The sequence below is a fragment of the Thamnophis sirtalis genome, unplaced genomic scaffold, assembly GCF_051295495.1.
Source record: "Thamnophis sirtalis isolate CommonGarterSnake01/CBP01778 unplaced genomic scaffold, rThaSir2_p1.2 scaffold_2, whole genome shotgun sequence".
In the NCBI taxonomy this organism is placed as follows: Eukaryota; Metazoa; Chordata; class Lepidosauria; order Squamata; family Natricidae; genus Thamnophis; species Thamnophis sirtalis.
Genome location: NW_028261382.1, coordinates 114,161,596 through 114,176,332, shown reverse-complemented (window position 1 = coordinate 114,176,332; position 14,737 = coordinate 114,161,596). Strand labels below are relative to the sequence as shown.

The 14,737-nt window shown below is 41.5% G+C and overlaps 1 protein-coding gene across 1 annotated transcript in view; it reads right to left on the bottom strand.

Annotated features, from left to right (window-relative positions):
* Positions 1 to 14,737, bottom strand: part of HAS2 (hyaluronan synthase 2) — a 54,357-nt gene that overhangs the window by 18,376 nt on the left and 21,244 nt on the right. Inside the window, exon 2 of the mRNA XM_087706732.1 lies at positions 1,163 to 1,789. Within this exon, the coding sequence (XP_087562858.1) occupies positions 1,163 to 1,789 (627 nt within the window). The remainder of the gene's footprint in view (positions 1 to 1,162; positions 1,790 to 14,737) is intronic.

Below are 14,737 nucleotides of genomic sequence, written 5' to 3'. Positions count from 1 at the left end.
TTAACCACAGAGCCCCTAAACACTAACGCATCGTTTATAAACTTAACCACAGAGCCCCTAAGCGATAAAGCATTGTTTATAAACTGCTCTGACTTTGCACAGCATGTTAACCCCCATATTATAGCAACCCAGCTTAGCTGAGTTGTGTGAACTCAACCGATAAGGCCCATGGAAAAGAGGAGAGTACTCCTTGCTGTTTTCTGCTGACAGAATACTTAGCTACTGGCTGAAGAGTAGAGGTCTGCACCATATGCAGCCATGCTTGATAATATTTAAGCTTTAAGAGCAACCAAACAATCATCTTTGCAATATGGCTATCAACACAAACAGAGCGTTAGAGTAGAAGTTCTTTAGATGAAAAAGGAAAGAGCCGAGTTGGCGTAGTGGTTAGGGTGCAGTACTGCAGGCCACTTCAGCTGACTGTTATCTGCAGTTCAGCGGTTCTAATCTCACCGGCTCAAGGTTGACTCAGCCTTCCATCCTTCCGAGGTGGGTGAAATGAGGACCCAGACTGTGGGGGCGATATGCTGACTCTGTAAACCGCTTAGAGAGGGCTGAAAGCCCTATGAAGCGGTATATAAGTCTAACTGCTATTGCTATTGCTAAAAACCCAGTCAAACAAACCAGAGTTGGTTGGTTCACAGTGCCACAGACTCTATCGAGGCCTGTGCCAACTTAGCAATGGAAGGCAATCAAATTCAGGCAACTACAGGTGGAAACACTTCCCTGACCACTGTCTGGAACAGAGAATAATGCAGCTTGTGAAGCAATTGGTAGAGTTGTGTGTCACCTTCTACTACCCTGAAAAAGTCCTTCAGGGAAGCTACTGGGGCAACGTGGAACCAAATGCCCCAGAGTCTCTCTCTCTCTCTCTCTAGATTAATTCATTAAGTAATTACCATCACTAAACCTGATGGCGAGCTTTCACCCTCCCTGTCTGAGCTCTCCTCCCTGTCCTTATGTACCATCTGATCATCTTAACTATTTCAAGAAGTCCAGCTTTTTCAACGGCTCTGCTGTTTTTCCAATGGAGAGAGAAAGAGGCAGACTGTTTGCATAAGGGACAGGATGGGTTGGGCTGCAAGCAGCTCAAAATATACAAGACCGGCTTTCTTGGGACGTGTGTTTTATTTGGCAACGAGGGAGGACGTTTTAGACCTACCTGCACATAATCCACGCTTCTCCCCAGTGCTTTGAAGGCTGTGTACATGACTTCCCTTTTTCCACCCCATTTTTGCATGATGCAGACACTCTTGTTGGACAGGACCAGCTGAGTGACATGTTGCATGCTTTCTCTATGGGACTCTTCCGTCTCGTTGGGGCCTCGCTGATGAAAGTTATTCCTCCAGATGTAAGTCGCAGATTTATCCCTGCCCATGATTTCACTAAAAATGTCCATCATGTAAACATCATCTTCAGAATTCCCATCGATTACCATAATCAACTTAATTCCAGGGTAGGTGAGCCTCTTCACGGAAAGTAAACATTTCTTTAAGTAGTCTGGGTCTTCTTGGTAGGCAGCAATGCAAAGGGCAACAGTTTTGTTCAGCTTGATTGGCGTCTCGAGGGATCGGCGCATTTTACGGTGCTCCAGAAAGGCAAATAAGCTTTGGATGATAAGGTGGGATGCCAGAATAGCACCATAGAGCCCAAAGGAGAAATAATAGTTGTCTGTTTGGATAAACTGGTAGCCCACGATATAAGCAGCTGAAATTCCCAGCAGAAGAGATACTCCGAATAGGGTCGTTCCAAGAATTCTCAGGATGCATATAAACCTCTCACAATGCATCTGTAAAAACCAAAAAAAGAGAATTGTAAATACTGCGCTGTGGCTTAATAGAAGCACAAAGTGGGTTACTTAGTAAAACAACTGAGGGATCGGCTTCCCGCTTTGCAGTCTAGGATGGAAATAGTTGACCTAAAGACCAAGAATCTGAGATACTCGTTAGAGTATTAATTAAAAGGAGGCTTAAGGTTACAAAACAAGTATTCCAATGAGCAACACACACACACACACACACACACACACACACACACACACAATTTAGAGCAGGGATCACCAACTTTTCGGACTTCAGGGCCACTAAATTCATAATTTTAAATCCCACGGACCACTGCTATGAATGTTTTCAAAAGATAAATAGTATTTAGTGCAATATAAAAAATGCAAATAATTTTTCTGCAGACCACCAACATTTTCTCATTGACCATCAGTGGTCCATGGACCACTGATTTAGAGTGTTAAAGCTGTTTCACACTTCTTCCCACTGTTTAGTTACAAATAATTGGAAATTTGCCACTTTTAGGAGCCATCCCTCATTTTGTCCCAAAGGCGCTTTTTGAAGAGATAACTGAATTTTCTTTGTTTTTTTCTTGAAGACTTTTCACTTCTCATCCAAGAAGCTTCTTCAGTTCTTCTTCAGAACTGAAGATGTTTTTTGGATGAGAAGTTTCTTGGATGATAACCACCACTCCTATCAATGTGAGAAGTTTCTCTCAGAAGAAATTTAAAAAGTAACCAATTCTGGAGCACATTTCTTTTGGGTCGCCAAAGGCTATGGGCATTTATCATAAAGTATCTCGCCACTCCATTATGAGAAAGACCCTTTAGAAGGTTGTGGGAAGCAGTCTGTACAGAGCCTGGGATAAAATGGATGGAGAGACCAGTGACCAGAAATTCAAAGTAGTGTTGTGGCCCGCCAACAGCCACCGGAGCTGGCAGCAGATTCAGACAGTGAGGAGGTTGGGGAGGAAGATGGGCCAGTCCTGGAGTCTGGGGAAGGCTCTGAGGAAGGCTCTGTGTCAGAGGCAGAGAGGGGGCCAGAGCCGTATGCCAGTTATCAGCTGCCTTCATAATCAGACATCAGTGAGGCAGACGAACAGCTGGAGCCTGTTCCCAGTGCACCAATGTGCAGAGTTGCCAGACGAAGGGAATGGCTAAAGAACAGGGGTCGACTTGGGAGTAAGGCCACAGGTGGACGATGAATGGCCCCTCCCAGAGGAAATAAAAGAGGAGCGAAATGGGAGTGGAGTTTGCAGGAGACAATTAGTTCACTTAATTGGTTCGTGACTCTCCAAGACTCCTTGTCAAGTTTTGAAGATATTTGCCTGGCAGCTCTCCAAGCCAGATAAGGTCTGTGACTGTAAATTAAATAAGGGGTTTATTGGGCTGAGTTTGTGCTGCTGGGAAGCTTAGGTCAGAACAGGTAAGTAGAAAATATAACTTTGCTGTGAAACAAGAAGAGAGAGGTGCAGGTGGCTATCAAAACAGAGATGTGTATTGAGAATGCGGCTATGATTCCTGTCCTTAGTGGGCTTACTTTGTGCTAGGATAGGCAGGACATATAGATGAATCCCAGTTCATGTGAGGTGCAGTTTGTTGGACAATCGAAACCATTGGCCATACTCAATAAAACCAACACACTGGCTCTACTCTCCTTATTTTCTTGTGGGAAAATAATTAACGTTGCAAAATGGGAGATCCAAAATAACAGTAATGAAAGACTTTAAAAATCCCATTTCATCGAGGATTACTTTATTTGATTTATATGAATTCCTGCTTCTATGAACTATTCCGCATCCTTGGTTAGTTTCCCACAGTGGTGACCTCTAAGTTAGGACAATGTGATGCCTTCCAGATGGTTTCAGGCCATCACTCTTAGCCTCTCATTAGCCAATAATCAGGGATGGTGGGAATTTTGACTGAAATACCTGGAAGGACTGGGTGGGGGGTTCATAGAATTCCTTTTGGTGCCAAAGGGAAAACATCTCCATAACATTTTCTACCAATTCGCTTTCAATTCAGGGAAAGAGAGCTTGTTGCTTTGAAGTTGCTTTCAAAGATGGAGAATTTAAAAAAAAAATCCTCATGGGTACAATTTGGCATTCATGAACTTATTCATCAATGGGGTGGCCTGAAATTTTGTTCAGTCATCCTTCTAATGGTCTGAAGGCTCCTTGGCTTTTGATGCTTCAGTTAAATCTTAAGGGAAAGCAACGTACGGGAAATTCTTCCATTCAGCTTTTTCAGATCAGAAAATGAGGACAACAAGGGAAATTTGAAAGCACTGGAACATCTTAAAACAGAAAACTGTTTTAAGTACCGTCTTCTACCATATTCCACAATAAAGTATGTTCGAAAACACTACTGGGAAGTTGAAAAGAAAAAAATATATATACCAAAGAATCATGAAAATAATAAAAAGGAAATGTTTGCAAAGAAAAGTCATTTCAGAAATTGAACACAACATTAATCGCTTTGTCAGAGTAAACTGATTGTTGGCAATGCAACCATTTTGATGAGGAATTTATCCTGATTAAAAATATAAAGTTAGTTATTAGCACAGTACTATACAAGAAGTAAGGGATGCGGTGGCTCAGTGGCTAAGACGCTGAGTTTGTCGATCAGGAAGGTCAGCAGTTTGGCAGTATGAATCTCTAGCGCTGTAACAACAGAGTGAGCTCCCATTACTTGTCCCAGCTTCTGCCAACCTAGCAGTTCAAAAGCATGTAAAAATGCAAGTAGAAAAATAGGGACCACCTTTGGTGGGAAGGTAACAGCATTCTGTGTGCCTTTGGTGTTTAGTCATGCCAGCCACATGACTACAGAGATGTCTTTGGACAGCGCTGACTCTTCGGCTTTGAAACGGAGATGAGCACTGCCCCCTAGAGTCAGGAATGACTAGCATGTATGTGCTAGGGGAACCTTTACCTTTACCATTCGTTTACTGACCATTCAACATTACAACAGAGGTGAAACAAGGGACTTACTATATAATCACGTGAGCCTCCCCCTTGGTTGATTGATAATGATTTGGACAGTTGGCAATCATCACACATTTATAACAATTGCAGTGTCCTCTAGTCATGTGGTTGCCATTTGTGAACTTCCCAGCCAACTTCCAACAAGAAGTTGATAGAGAAGATGGCAGGGAAGGTCGCACGTTGCAGGGACATGATATCTCAGTTAATGACCACAGTGAATCACATAACGACCACGGCAAAAAAAGACAGCAAAATCAGGTGTTGCCATGTGATACTTCACTTGATGACCAAACTGCTTAACAATAAGTCAAGGACTACCTATAGTGTCTACTTTTACTTGATGATCTCTTTTTTCCTTCCCTTTCCATGCTTGACAGTTGTCCATATTTGTGAATATGACAACTCAGGCTTAAAGTACATAGAATAGAGTATCTTCCTTTAAAAATACCAGTGGCCCAAACATACATGAGGAAACATGGGGATTTAGGTCAAGTACAATTTCGTGTATACACACGCACACACACACACAGACACACACACACACACACACACATACGATTTTGTATATATATTATCAGCACAAATGCAACACACACACACACACACACATATATGTATGTATGTATATGTGTTGCATTTGTGCTGATAAATAAATAAAGGGAGACTAGTATAGATCTATTTCAAGCTATTTAGCTCTCATCAGCTAGCCATACCCTTACTGGGATTTGAACCTGTGCTGTATTACATATTAAGCAGTTGTGTTAACCACTAAGCCACAAGGTTCTCCTCCTTTATCAGCTTAAGAGCTAAATAGCTTGAAATAGATCTATACTAGTCTCCCTTTATTTATTCATCAGCACAAATGCAACACAAATGTAACAAAGGCAACAGTAAAAATAATGGCTTTCTGTCGTGATTGTCTCTTGTGACAAGCCGATAGACAGAGAAAGGAAGCAGTCTGCTTCCTCCCATATTTGGGCATACCAGGGGTTGTAACTCTAAATACATACCTATTTCCCTGGCTCAGCTGATAAAGGAGGAGAACCTTGTGGCTTAGTGGTTAACACAACTGCTTAATATGTAATACAAAGGCAACAGTAAAAATAATGGCTTTCTGTCGTGATAGTCTCTTGTGATGAGCCGATAGACAAAGAAAGGAAGCAGTCTGCTTCCTCCCATATTTGGGCATACCAGGGGTTGTAACACTAAATACACACACACACACACACACACACACACACACACACACACACACACACACACACATATATATATATATATATATATATATATATATATATATATATATATTAGTGTCACAACCCCTGGTAAGCCCCAATTATGGGAGGAAGCTAACTACTTCCAACATCTGTCAATCGGCTCGTCACAAGAGTCCATCACGACAGAAACCCAATATTTTTACTGTTGCCTTTGTTATATTTGTGTTTTTATTTGTGCTGATAAATAAATAAAGGGAGACTAGTATAGATCTATTTCTAAACTTCTAGGTACTTCAGTACATCTGGAAAAGCAAGCTTATCACCAGTCTACAACTCTTTAAAGCACCCATATCTTCTCTAGAAATCTTATAATGACCCTCTTTAGTGGCCACATGGATCCTGGGAAAACACTGAGTAATTTTAAAGTGTTGCAAACAGGTTGATTGCATGCCATCAGGTTGGTGTTAGCTTCTAACAATACACCTATACGTAGATTATCTCCAGGAACTGGGTCCCCAAGCTGGTCTTCAGAACTTGCACCAGTGATCCTATCACTGCTATAACAATCTCCATCCACTGGCAGCTGAATTATCTCTTTCCTTCCCCAAAATTATAGACTGCTCCAGAGGGCTACATTGTTTTGCATAATGTGTTCAGAATATCATAATTTGAGCATGGTCCTTTGTGCCCTGAGTGAGAACTTTGGATTTGATCCACGACGTTTTTTGGGGAATAGAATCCAAAATATTGTACTCATTCCTTGGCTATATAAAACTTGGTATACAAAGCAACTTTATGTTACTCCATGCTGCTTGTACTATTATTAGAATGGTGTTAAAACAGCAACAACAAAAAAAGAAACACGATAGGGCTATCTATATATAGCGTGAATCTTTACAACACTTGACACGGAATCCGGCAGGCTCCAAAATCTGTCATGGTAAACTCTACGTGACACATGACCTAACCCAAATGCAAGACCCAACAAGCAGTGAGATGCCAAGGGACCCTTGCAATGAGTAATATAATGAATGAAACAAGACCTGGTAGCAGAATCTGATGCAGAGTTACTCTAAAATAAGCTCCCTTACTCAGTTGGCAGTGTACATACTGATAAATAAGATTAATTTAACTCTAACTTTATAGCTTTATTGTCACGTTGAATGTAGACTCGTCGGCAGGGGTGGATTCCTGCCAGTTCTAACCTCTTCTATAGAAGAGGTTCTACAAATCTACCGTGCCGTTTAGAACCAGGTTTTTTTCTAAAGGGTTAGGGATGCGAGGATCTTGTAACTTGACAGCTTTAAGACTTGCACACTTCAATGCCAGCGTTCCTGAGCCAAAATGACTGGAGGAGGAATTCTGGGAGTTGAAGTCCACAGGTCTTAAAGCAGTCAAGTTTGAACACCCTGAGGTTTTTTTTTCTAAAGGGTTAGGGGTGCAAGGGTCTTGTAAATTGACAGCTTTAAGACTTGCGTGCTTTAAATATCAGAGTTTCTGAGTCAACATTTTGGTTGCTAAGCAAGAGGGTTGTTTAGTGAATTTCACCACATTTTACAAATTGGCCATGCCCACCCAGTCACATGGCTGGCAAGCCACTCCACCCAGTCACATGGCCGGCAAGCCACTCTCACAAAGCAGGCCACGTCTACAGAAGAGGTCCTAAAAACTTTTGAAACCCACCACTGCTCTTCGGCATACATTAAAGTGAAATTTCGTTGCATACAGCTCTCAAAGGGTCACCACCTCCAATATTCACTACAAAATATAAATAAATAAATAAATAAATAAATAAATAAATAAATAAATAAATAAATAAATACATAAATACATAAATACATAAATACATAAATACATAAATACATAAATACATAAATACATACATACATACATACATACATACATACATACATACATACATATAAATACAGTGTCTAGTTCAGATTTATACCTCAACATGGCAAGAAAAATGAATCTTGTGAGTTTACTGGACGGATGGCATAGGGAACAAAGCTGTTACAGAGTCTGGTAATCCTGCTAGAAATACTTAGAAACCTCCTCCCAGAGGTGAGCAACAAAAACAGGCTTTGAAGTGGGTGTATGGGGTCTCTAACAATACCTTGAACTCTAAGCACATTGAGTTTATAAACAGTATCCTGAATAACGGGAAGCGAGCTTCTTATGATCTTCTCAGCTGTCCTTACCACTCTCTGTATGGACTTTCTATCTGAGGCACTGCTGCCACCAAGCCAGACAGTTTGTTAAGACGCTCTCAATTGTGCCTCTGTAAAAAATATGGCCAGGATAGAAAGATTGCATAAATCTGAACATAAATGCAGTGATCCTCACTTCTGAATTAATGTGCAGATGTTTGCATGACTCCTTGAACAAATATTTCAAAGTTCAACTTGAAATCACACTGCTGCTTCAGTGGTGAGCAACAAGAATCAGAACTATCCTTCATGTCTTAGACATAGTTTAACTTCTTTAATAAATTGGGATTAACAATCCCTGCTGGATTAACTGCAAGGTATTTTTTTATCATCATTCCTTTTTTTCCCTTTTAATACTTCTCTTATCTCCTCTGAACACTAAAATGTAAAGATGGGATCTTGTAATGATTTATCCGTAGAATTTGAGTTGATTTATCCCTAGAGTCATCCAGACTCTATTGAGGAAAAGTCCTTAGTAATGTTTATTTATTCATTTATTTAGTGTGTCACTCATGTACAAGATAACAGGTATAAGTATAAACATAAATATGAACACAATAAATGGGTATGTATAAATAAAGACAGTAGGACAGGGACGGTAGGCACGCTGGTGCACTTATCAGAGGTGGGTTCCTACCAGTTCGCACCTATTCGGTAGAACCGGTTCGTCAAATCTACCGAACCGGTTAGAAGAGGTTCCACCAGTGGACCCGGAAAGCAGGCCACACCTACAGAAGAGGTTCCAAAATTTTTTGAAACCCACCATTGGTCCTTGGATATGATTATTCTACACTATCATGCTCATATTTATAAAACCCAGTGCCTCTGTGAAAGGTAAGGATGACTACTGCGTTTGTGGTGCAATCAGAACATTGCGTGTGTTGAAGTTGTTTTAACACAAACCAAAGATGCCTTTCAAAAAACAAGTTTACATCATATTCTTATGCATGCCAGGGCTGTGTGTGAGGTAATTTAAGGTGGTTCTGACAAGTGTCATCGGCATCTTCATATCCGGTCACATGGGCAGCAAGCCACTCCCACAAAGGAGGCCACACCCACAGAGTAGGTTCGAATCATTTTTGAAACCCACCACTGACTTATGCACGCTGCTTACAGACCTCTTAGGATGAGATGAGATCAACAGTAGGCAGTCTAAGGTTAAAGTTCTGGGGGTTTGGGGAAGAAACCACAGTATCATGTAGTGCATTCCAGGCATTGACCACTCTGTCGCTGAAGTCATATTTTCTGCAATCGAGTTTGGTGCGGTTTACCTTGAGTTTGTATCTATTGTGTACCCATGTATTATTGAGGTTGAAGCTGATGTAGTTTGCCCTAGATTGAGTTAAAGATAACTTAGAACACCTTCTATGTTTACATATAAGAGTCATCCTATGTTTAAACATCAGTTTTAAAGTCCCAGCCTTGTTTTCATGGAGCTATAAATCTCTTGCAGATCAATTGCTGCCTGCATCACAATGAAAGCTGCCTGCAACAGAACATAATAGTTTTAAAGTGCTTCATTCCTGCTGGTTCCCTCCCCCACCCCCAAATGACTAGGGACAACATGTAGCAAACCACCAAGAATCCATTCATCTTGAACATTAAGAAAGCCCAATGCAATCTGCTGATGAAGTTCCCCCAACCGGCTTGAGTCACTGGTTTGACAAATCAGGATGAAAGTCAAAATGCATTATATGGCTTCAAAAGGAAAGCCTCTTTTATTTGTAATGTTTAGTTTATGTTAGGAAACATGCATCTCTGCTAGCAATTATTTAAGAAGCGTTTCAATATGGGTGCTTATGTAAGCATTAGGATTGGATTCAGATTAGCGTGGCGTTACATTGCTATTGAGTTTTCTGCCAAAGTTTTTTCCAGGCCAAAGGAAATTGTGTGATGGGAATGGCTTAAGAGGAAGCTGAAAGTATATTTCTTTATGGCGTCTTTGGTCCAAAAACTATTTTCCGCAAAATGAGAAAACGATAGGGACATGTGCATTCAAAATGTTTGATCATTCACTAATAATATTTCTAAATCCAGGAGGCAAACACTATTGCTGCATTCCCCCTGACCCCAATTATTTGCCTGGGATATTTTTTCATTCAGAATCTGTGGAGCAGAGGTGGGTTCCTACCAGTTCGCACCTATTCGGTAGAACCGGTTCGTCAAATCTACCAAACCGGTTAGAAGAGGTTCCACCAGTGGACCCGGAAAGCAGGCCACACCTACAGAAGAGGTTCCAAAAATTTTTGAAACCCATCACTGCTACACACACACACGCGCGCACACACACACACAGAGAGACAGAGAGAGAGAAAGAAAGAAAGAAAGAAAGAAAGAAAGAAAGAAAGAAAGAAAGAAAGAAAGAAAGAAAGAAAAAAGAAAGAAAAAGAGTGAGAGATGAAAAAAAGAAAAAAGGGACAGAGAGACAAAACGGGAGGGAGAGAGAGAGAGAGAGAGAGAGAGAGAGAGAACACATGGCCAGCAAGCCACTCCCACCAGGTCACATGACTGGCAAGCCACTCCCACAAAGGAGGTCACACCCACTGAGTAGGTCCCAAAAATTTTTGAAACCCACCACTGCTGTGGAGGAAATACCTGGAGCAGTATTGCCTAGATTGGTCTAAAGATAATTTCAATTGTGAGGTCCTTGGTGCTCTCTGAGCGGGATGGGTTTCCTGCAGACATTTCATTACCAAACTAGGAAATATCATCAGTGCTAGCAGGAAAACCTCCCAGCTCAGAGAGCACAAGGACCCCACAGTTTAACCCTGAGCTACAAGTATTCCCTTCTATTGGTAACTTAAATTGCCTTTTAGGTTATTAAGAAAGGTTGATCATTATTTTCACTTTGTTTACCAAAGTACCTTTCTAAAATAAAACTCCTTACAGTTATTTCTTGATTTAGGACCACAATTGAGCCCGTTTCTGTTGCTAATCGAGACAGTGGTTAAAGTGAGTTTTGCCCCATTTTTTCCCAATCTTTCTTGCCACGGTTGTTAAGTGAATAACTGCAGTTGTCAATTTAGTAACTTGGTTGTTAAGTGAATCTGGCTTCCCCATTGACTTTTGCTTCCACCAGTTGATCTCAACTGCTCTGGAGAAATAATGAATCAACAGGAGAAAGTGAAAATCAAGGGGGATTTCTCACTCCCACTCTGATATATGAATTTCAAACATTAAGGAGGATTGCAACCAGGGGTGGGCTGCTAGGGGTTCGCAGGGGTTTGGCAGAACCCCTAGCTAAGATTATGTGCAGTTTGGAGAACCCCCAAATACCACTCCTGGCTGGCCTCGCCCCTCCCGCCCCTCCCAGGAGTCCCCATGCGGCCTGTTTTGAATGCAGGTAAGTGCAGGGCGTGCGTGGAGGCTCGGAGAAGGAGAAAAATGCACCTACTAGAAGTTCAGGAAGTTCCAGAGGGCCTTTGGAGCCTGGGGAGGCCATTTTCACCCTCCCGGAGGCTCAAGAAAACCCTCTAGAGCCCGGGAAGGGCAAAAACACACACCCCACCACCACCATGATGCAGGAGGACAACTAGGCCACGCCCACCATGGCCACGCCACCCAGCAACCGGGCAGAGAACCCCTTGCTAAAATTTTTGAAGGCCACTCCTGATTGCAACATGTCTTTCTTTAATTCTTACACATATCAGCTAAGAAAACCAACCAATTCATATTTTATATGAACCGGGTTTCATTCACTACCCAAGGGGACCGTGTTCGTTAATTTCCTCGGCATTCTCAGCTTTAAATACCAAAATAATTAATCTTTCAGCCAGATCACACTCAAAACTTTTTTCTTCCATTCCCCCCCACCCCCCAAATTTTTCCAATTGAACAATTCTTAAACTTTAAATTGGAATTGATGCTCTTGAAGTGACAATAAGGGAAGTGTTCCAATGCAACAGCTTGGAATTGCAAGATTGATGGGTGTTCCAAGTAAATGGAAGAACAAGTGTTTAAAAGGATACTGGAGCCCAGCTGTCTTTGCCTGTATGTGATCATATATAATCCTTACATCACAAATAGTTCTAAAATGCATCTGTTGCACTGCATGCCGGAGACACTTAAGTTTGGATGATACATTTTGCCTCTGCCTCCCTGAGGGACTTACTTCTGAAGTTTTCCCGACTTTGAAAGGCTATTTGATCCAAGTCCAGTTTAAAGATAAAGAAACTTAAGCTAACTTTAAGCATACTGAGTAGGTCAGTTTTCCGCACTCTGGTAATATATACTTTGATGCTAGTTTCGTTTTATTAGGCTAGGAATATTTCTTTCTAATTATTTTTAACGTTTCTGTGCTACAAACCGCCCCTCGTTGCTTCAAAACGAGACGGATGGCAAATAAATTTAATAGTGAATAAATAAATATACTGAATTTTTGTAATTCATTGAATCTGGAATTATTGCAGCCATGGATATTAATCAGGTCAAACCAAGTGTGCTCCATCTATTGTCCTCTTTTGCACACTTTGTGCACATGCAGTGTGTTTGAAAACAGCTCAAAAACTTACTTTCTACTACAGCTCCAGTGAGTAAAACAGCTGTGGCATGGCAATCCTCTCTGCCGCGCCTATCAGCTGGGTTTCAAACAAAGGAAATATAGGTCAGTTTAGCACAGGGGTGGAGCAGTCCGAACCGGCTGAATCCCATCCCTTGGTGAGATCCATGACCTCTTTAACACTATGCAATTCTTGTGATATTCTAGGATCTGATCTAGATATTAGATTAGTACAGTCCTCAACCTACGACCCCAATGGAACCTAAAATTTCTGTCGCAAAGTGAGAGAGTTGTTAAATGAATTTCATCCCATTTTATGACCTTCCTTGCCACAGTTGTTAAATGAATCACTGCTTTTGTTAAGTTAGCAACACAGCGGGTAAGCGACTCTGGTTTCCCCATTGACTTTGCTTGTCAGGAGTTCGCGAAAGGGGATCACATGGACACTGCAATCACCATAAATATGAGCCAATGGCCAAGCATCCAAATTTTGATCATGTGACTGTGAGGATATTCCAACTATCCTAAATATGAAAAACAGTATAATTCATTTTTTCCACTGCCACTGCAACTTTGAACAGTCGCTACATGAACTGTCGTAAGTCAAGGATTATCTGCAGTGGTGGGTTTCAAAAATTGTTCAAACCTACTCCATGGGTGTGGCCTCCCTTGTGGGAGTGGCTTGCCGCCCATGTGACCGGATGGGAGTGGCTTGCTGCCCATATGATCGGATATGAAGATGCAGACGACACTTGTCAGAACCACCTTAAATTACCTCACACACAGCACTGGCATGCATAAGAATATGATGTAAACTTGTTTTTTAAAAGGCATCTTTGGTTTGCGTTAAAACAACTTCAACACACGCAATGTTCTGATTGCACCACAAACGCAGTAGTCATCCTTACCTTTCACAGAGGCACTGAGTTTTATAAATAGGAGCATGATAGTGTAGAATAATCATATCCAAGGACCAGTGGTGGGTTTCAAAAAAATTTTTGGAACCTCTTCTGTAGGTGTGGCCTGCTTTCTGGGTCCACTGGTGGAACCTCTTCTAACCGGTTCGGTAGATTTGACGAACCGGTTCTACCGAATAGGTGGAAACTGGTAGGAACCCACCTCTGATTATCTGCAACTCCAATCCAATTTCTGCAGACCAGAGGTGGGTTGCTACCAGTTCACACCGGTTCAGACCAACCAGCAGTGGATTTTGTGACTGGGTTGCTGAACCGGTAGGAATGAATGGCTGGCCATGCCCCCCCCCCCAAACTGGTTCCCCGCTCGTCCATGCAGTTGCAGGCATGTTCTTACTCCTTTTTAATGTTCTGCGCATGTGCAGAGCAATTTTTCGGCAACTGCACACACGCATTTAAGCGGACCGGGACTAACGCTAGCAGCAACCCGCCCTTGGTGCAGACATCGTAAAAAAACAAAACTCATTCAATTCAATGAAACTTATTTCTCCAATCTCACAGTTAGAAATTGTAACCTTAATAAAAATAATATACTCATGCACCTAAGATAAAGATGGAACTTTTTTACATGAGAAACAACCCAGAATATTACTTTAAAAAACTATAGAGACACTGATCACGGTCTTCTTTTTTTCTGCCCTGTTACATTATTCATATTTTCCTTGCATTTATCAGTGTCTATATATATGCTGATAATATTCACCGCACCATCTGCTGGCCACATCTGATTTCAGAGTTACGCCCTCTGACTTCATATAAACCAAAGGATCATCTCTTTGAAAAGCTTGGGAAAGAAAGCTGCTACTTAATTACAGCCATACAATGTTCAACATCAGCTGTTCACAATCCATGTGAACCTGGCAGCCAGAAGGGAGAAAATGCTCTCTCTTTTTTTAATTCAAAGATCCGTTTGCAAGGGAAAAAAGATCGCCTTGCGGATTGCAGACTTGGGGATTATAAAGGGAAGGAAGAAGAGCTTAAGAGTAGAGTTTAGAACAGGGGTGTCAAACTCGATTTCATTAAGGGCCACATCAGTGTTATGTCTGACCTCGGGAAGGGGAAGAGCCT